At 32.0% G+C, this 7,043-nt stretch overlaps 1 protein-coding gene across 1 annotated transcript; it reads right to left on the reverse strand.

Moving 5' to 3' along the window:
• Positions 1-2,303: 2,303 nt before the first annotated feature.
• On the reverse strand, positions 2,304-6,595 carry LOC104214233 (ACT domain-containing protein ACR2). The gene is made up of 8 exons (XM_009763878.2): positions 6,368-6,595; positions 5,916-5,995; positions 5,783-5,834; positions 5,554-5,668; positions 5,396-5,463; positions 4,036-4,725; positions 2,938-3,042; positions 2,304-2,825 (listed from the first exon to the last, which is right to left on the reverse strand). Exons 2-8 carry the CDS (start codon positions 5,984-5,986, stop codon positions 2,478-2,480), a joined length of 1,449 nt encoding a protein of 482 aa, XP_009762180.1. The 5' UTR covers positions 5,987-5,995; positions 6,368-6,595; the 3' UTR covers positions 2,304-2,477.
• Positions 6,596-7,043: the final 448 nt, after the last annotated feature.

Genomic DNA, 7,043 nt, shown 5'->3' on the forward strand with positions numbered 1-7,043 from the left:
AGTCTATATATATATATGTCCAGTTTATACCATGATACAATATATAAGGGGGCAAAGATTAGAGAGGCCATTGGAAACTTTTATTTAAGAATTTTGGACTCTGAACCCAAAAAATTGGGTAAGAGGAATTCTAACTTAATTAGTTTTAATGGGGGGATACATGAGTTTGAAATTAAGAAGGAATTAGTTTGAAAAGGTCTTGAAGGGTTTTGGCGGGAGAAGCATATAGAGAAACTAGGTACAATTTTATTCCTTTTCTATGTTGATTGCATTTCTATTTTCCTGTTGCATTTTTGTGCCAGCATTATGTGTGTGACTTCAAGGCTCAGCTGAGGATATATAAGCGTGAGGCCTTTCTTTGTAAACCCTTGTTGAGTGATAATTGGTATCTGCTAGTTTTCTCCCAAGACTTCTCTTCTCATCTATAGTCTTTTCTCTCTTTGTTTTCCTCTATCTCGTCTCTATTTCTTCTCTGTTCCTCAATACTAATAATTTGAATGAGAGCGAGGTTACGATGGGTTCGAGAAAAGTTGTTGATGTTCAATCGGTCAATCCAACAATTGGTTTACAAAAGTACGTAGTACGAGAATCTGAGAGCTCGAGAATTAGATCTGCGAGCTGTAATGGAACAATCACAACAGAAATTATGCGAGGAGATATGGATAGAAATCATGCAGAACTTATAAAAGTTCTTAATTCACTAGAACATTCACTTGATGGAATGTATTTGCACCCGCGATCAAAGGACAATTCTGATAGTCGAAGGTTTTTTCAAGAATTAGAAGACAAATTGAGCGAAAAATGGGTAAAACCAAAACAACCTATGTGTTGTTTGTTCTAGTGGGAGGTACTATATATTGCCTAAAACATGAAGATCTCTATGTAACGATCCGATCGGTCTTTTTTGTGTATTTAAGCCTCGTTTTTCCTATTCATGCTTCACACATGTGTATTTGTGATTTTATGACTTGTGTGCAGGGCCGACTTTTGGTAAAGCCCAAGCTTTAGGCCCCAATTTTAGGGGACCTCATTTTTTACCCTATAATTTTTTTTAAATAAGTAATTTTACTCTTATTACATATTTTGGTAAATAAAAAAAAGATATTTTTGTTTCTAAAAGATGGGCTCCTAACGTATAAATGCAAAATTTATGGAAGGAATCAAGTGATTATTCTTTTATCTTTAGTCTTTTTCTCATTAAATATTATGTAAACCTTTTCCACTTCCTTTCGTAATTTGCATAATATTCAATTTTCTTTTTTAATCTTTCTCAGTTCTCACTAAACGTTACTACTATTATATTTTTTCTTTGTACCTTCAAGAGATCATATTGTTTCGTATTTTTTGTCAATCAAGCTAAAGCCTACCATAAGTATATTGAAAGCAACAAATATTTATTTTCACATCAAATTAACGATTCAGGTTCTTCTAGTTTAACTTTTAGTACTAGTTTTCATCTACGTTTGTTTTTTGTATATATTTTCAACACGTACACATATATTATCCTCTTAGTATTTATTAAAATTTAAATATGCCAAATATAAAGTATGAATTCGGTTATTCAAAACTTAAGAGAAAAAAAGTTGAATCTTTGATACAATCCCAAAAAGAAGAAATGCTAGTACTCTAATTGATATACTCAATCCAATAAAAAAACTTGATTCTTTTTAAAATGCTTATATTGCATATAGAATAAGGGTAACAGTTTTATCGGGTCGTCCTCGATCACAAACTATAAATTTGAAAGAAGTTTTTTAAATTAAAATTGATAAAATCTTACTTAAGATCAACCACGGCGCAAGAGATTAAATGGATTAACTATATTATCAATTGAAACATAGCTATTAGAAGAAATTGATTATAAAATAAATATTCATAATTTTGCATCTGAAAAAGGTAGAAAATTATATTTCAAATAAATAATATATATGAATTTTTTTTAATTATAAAAAAATAATTAAAGGCCTCTTATAGAAGTTTGGCTTTAGGCCCCAATAGTATTAAGTCGCCTTATGTGATTGATTAGTTTCGTTGCGCGAAAGTTTTGGATTGATTTGTAATCATTAAAACCCCAATACTCAACACATGATTGTTCTAATGTTTTGAATCTCGTGCATTGTTGGCAAATGTGTTTGAGAGGTCAGTGTCCTTTATGGGTCCTTTCTGGTCGTCGTTAATAGGATTTGGTTGTTCGGAAGTCTGTTTTGTGGTATAGGGTATGCAAAATAGTCTCTCTCTTTTTATCTTTTGTCAAAACAAAACAATGTTCCCACTCTTTTCTCGGTAAAGTAAAATTTTCAGCTTTTATTCAAAGATAATATCCTTGGCGTTGTCAAATTGAAATGGGCAATAATAGATTCAACTGACAAATTTACAGGTTACATATGTACAATGTCTACCTATGACCTATCAAATAACAAAATGCTGCTAGGAATTTACATAATTTAATTGCTAAACCGGCTAGAGTGTGACACCATCTAGATCGCAACAAAGTTGTGGGAGAGCTTTTCAAACTGAGATTTCATTAAATCCCCAAAAGATCGAAAAGAACTAACACGTGTCATGGAGCCTGTGGCTGTTGTTGTCGTCGTTGTCTCGTTATTCACAGCAACATCAATTTCGCCCATTTCGGTCTTCATGGACTTGACAAATTTCATGTCAATATCATTACCAGAAATATCTCTTATGTAGAATGTATGTCTTGCCTTCCCTCCCTCTGTTGCTACATCTGCTCTAACAACAGCTAGGCCATTCTCTCTAAGAACCCGAGTAATATCAGAGAGCAATCCTACTCTATTGTTGGCACATAATTCTAATCGAATTCCCTGTCAAATAACCAAATAAAAATTAAACATGATGCTCAGATACAAGCGGACTGACTATGAGTAAAATTAAACCAACTATTACTACATGCATGATATTGAAGAAAAGGCAGACCTCGCAAGCCCTTCTTTCTATAGCAGCTTCCAAGCATTTTACTACTCTTTCTTTCTCACTCTCTGTGCTCATTGCATATCCATCAACATGCCTTATGAAATATTCCTGTCACGTCAAAAAGTTCATCAGCATATATATATATATATATATATATATATATATATATATATTGTATATTTTCGCTATTCATTATTATCTACGGCTGATTAATCTCTAAGAGGCCAAGGTCACACCATCCTCGTTTCTATTACAGACACCTATATCTCGAAAAGTGGCCAACATTACTTCTCAATCCATATGGAACAAGTCTAAAGATCTTTTATTTTTTTAATTTTCGAAAGACACAAGATTTTTAAGGAAATCAGTTTGAAACTCTCATCTTCGCTTTCAATATGTAAACATTTTTTCAATATTCCTAAGCAACTTGCACTATACGATCACAATAATTTCATTTCCTAGCAACGACAAGAGAAAAAAATAGAAAAAGATTAAGAAATTAACAAAATATGTGCATATTATTAGGGAGTGAAAAATAAGCGGAAATAACGAAAAACAATAGGACTAGAATGATAGCATAATTTAGTTTTGTGGGTTAATATGGAATCAAGTGTGTATTGGGCATTGCTTTGTTAAAAAAATAAAACACATCCGGAGACCTATTTGTTTGTTTGATATTTAAAAAACAATTTTTGCAAATGTACTATTCAGAGACCTATTTGGAAAGAAAAAAAAGGTTGTCCACATAAAAAGTCAACGCCCCTAAAGCTAAAGCAACAACACTTGAGAAATATAAAAAGAAGAGTGAACCCATGATTATATATGAGCAGGGGCAGAAGGGGTTCACCCGACCCCTTCGCCAAAAAATTATACTGTGTATATAAAGTAAAATCTATTTTTTACTTCTATATATTACATTTTGAATCACATTGACAAAAGGTGTTAAAAATCTTTGTGAGATTACTAGTTCAATTTAATCTATTTTAGTTTTTTTAACTTTTTTCTTTTTTGAACCCTTAACGGAAGTCTCCACACTGATTATAATTATGAGGTGCCAAAGAATAAAATGAAAAAAACAAGCAAAAGAAGAAGACGAAGTACCTGAAATGCACAACCTCCACGTGAATCAACGGAAGCATGGAAAATGACATATTGCATATCCGTAAGAGTGCAAACAGTATCAAACATGAGCCTCCTACGGTCCTTGCACTGAATAGAAACTATTGAATATCCTTTCTCATCACAATTCTCAATGCAAACACTCAACATTTTCTCTTCCTTATCATTAATCTCACATCTTGGAGACCCCATTCTTGGAGAATTTATAGGCTTTGAATTAGGGCTTTCAAAGTCGCGAACAGAAAGCATAAGTTGATGTAATCTACGTTCAACATCGGTCACCGTGCCTTCTCCTTCAGGATTAAGGCCATAAGCAGTCTTCACTTCTTGTTGATTTCCACTTTCTTCGTTGGTGCTCCGAGCAGTTGTTGCTCGGAGCACAGTTGTTAGGTGATCCTCGATTGCTAGCAAGCGATCGTGGTCGATAGGGGTGTCCGTAGATTCTTCTGAAATGTAAACGACGCATGCTAAACGTGCATTATGGCTCCATGCATGTGCTTCCACAACGTTACAATGGAGATCAGCTAGGGCAGCTGATATCTCTGAAAATAACCCTGGTCTGTCTCTTCCAGTCATTTCAATAGCTCTAGGCTCAGGAGGAGATTCACATTTCAAAAAATTTCTACTTTCTGACTTTGATTTGTGTATTCCCTCCCTATTTGCACCAATAGCCTGGATGTTTGTTTGGATCAGTGATATGGATAAGAGTTTTAAATTGTATACATTGATTCGCAGTGTAATTTTAAGTAGTTATTGTAGGTTATTACTCTATTTTCTAAGTTGCCATATTCGACTAAATATGAAGAGTTATTTTTTATTATAGGTTATCTTAATTTGATAGTGTAGAAATTATTTATATTATAAGTGCACTATACATAAAATCAATGCTAATAAATAGTAGAGCATAACATTTATATCTATCAATGTTTTTTTAACAATCAATTAAATCGACCTATAATAATAAATAATTATGTTTAGTCACTCTAATTTGATAGCCTAAGTACTAAAGCATAAATAACCAACCACAAGATGTTAAAATATAGCAGTAAATATGCAAAGTAGATACTCGGTTATACTCTCTTCGTTTGTTATAGTTTAATTTGGCACAGTGATTAATAAAGAATGTTAAAAATTCTAAAATGTATGGTCTTAACATGTCATAACATTTGTAACCATAAAACTTTTAAAACTTAAATGTCTAACAGGAGCAAGTTATTCTTAAGTTAATATCGCTAATCATGGGATTTAATTGTATATTATAGTTTAGTTCGAAACATAAGGATTTGAGTTCTTCAGACAAAAAAAGGATTTTAGCTGGAATTTTTATGTATGATTGTATTACCTGCTGAATATAGTTGATAACTCTCTGATCGGTAACTTTGTTACCTAGCTCATCTTTAACATGAAAGACTGAAAACAAGCATTTAAAAGAAACATGTTAGATCATATTACATTCTTATTAATAATATAAATAATGTGAATGTATATTATGTCGAATACCATCCATGAACCATCCAGCATCTGAAGATATATAGCCTTTCAATATAATTAAATTCATATCTGTTAGCACTTGCACCACTTCCAGTAGAAGACCTTGCTTATTTACACTATCAATCTGCATGTGATACGAATGGTTTGTTACAATTAAAACTATTTTGCTTTCATTTTTCCCTTAAATTAACAATTTATTCTTCATCTCGAAGAGAAATAATAATAAAAATTTTGTTACCTTCACTATTGTACAATTCTCTAGGCTCTCATTGTCAATAGTAATTCGGCATCTATATACGAGGAGAATTAAGTTAAATCTATTGAATTTTTGTCAAACAGAAATTTTGACAAAATCAATTTTGATCACTTACTTTGGGCCATTTATCCTCTCAGCTAGGCTATCAAAATCAGGATCAAAATATGGCGAACAAACTCGGTTCATGCCTTCAAACTACAAAAATAGGTCATGCGTATAAGTTAACCACAATAACATACTACTGGTGACCAACGTCAAAAAACGTGATGAAAACAACTGGAATTATGAAAACAATAACAATGTTGACAACAAAAATTGTGACAGCAACAATTTGAAAACAATGACGACAAAATCAAAAGCAATTAACAATAATAATAGCAATATAATCTTAAGGTTCAATTGTTCCTGACTAGATTTTTAGAAAATAACTTCATAGAAAATGCATTTATTATTCCTTTTTCCTTCTTGCATACCTCAATTGTAGTTGCAGTTGAAAATATGTGTAAATATATTTTTTCAAATAAGAACATATGACAAGAAACAAAACATCTTATAACAGTAGCTGACCTATTTTTGTCTCTACAATCTTGAAAGTTTATATGGAGATGTGATAAAACAGCTAGAGAAATCCCTGTTAACTAAATAAGGAATAAAAAAGGAGGAGATAGATGCTAGTGAGAAGTCTAATCCCAATATTTTTTGGAAAAGGGAGAGAGATGGACGAAACCAGATTTCTGTGCTTTCTCTCAGAAAGAAGAATGGAAGAAAATACACTATATAAAAAAACTATTTACTATCCCTATAAAATAATAACGAATTATTAGAGATATTGTGTTAAAATTTGCTAGTGAAGGAGAGTATGCTTAGAAGAAATTAAAGAAGAAAAATGGGTGGTGGAAGTTTAATTTGGGAAATAGTAAGGTGAGATAGGTAAAGAAATGATGTTTAGAACTTAAAAATATATAATCCACACAAAATTGTAAGTTTAGGCCGCATCTTTTATTGAATTGATTAAGTCATCTTTTACCAAATAGTCACTCAGTCAATTATGTCCCTTTGATTGGCCAGCCACAAATTATTCCTGAATTTTTGGAAAACCCTCTTTTCTATAATAGGCTTTTACGAAGATGCAGCCCGACCAAGCATGCATGAAACCGAAAGAGGATAAAGAATTAAGGATTGTAGACTCATTAAAAAGATTTACGAGCAAGATAAATTACTTTAAAGGATATATAATTGTTAA

The sequence above is a fragment of the Nicotiana sylvestris genome, chromosome 2 (assembly GCF_000393655.2).
Source record: "Nicotiana sylvestris chromosome 2, ASM39365v2, whole genome shotgun sequence".
Classification (NCBI taxonomy): domain Eukaryota; kingdom Viridiplantae; phylum Streptophyta; class Magnoliopsida; order Solanales; family Solanaceae; genus Nicotiana; species Nicotiana sylvestris.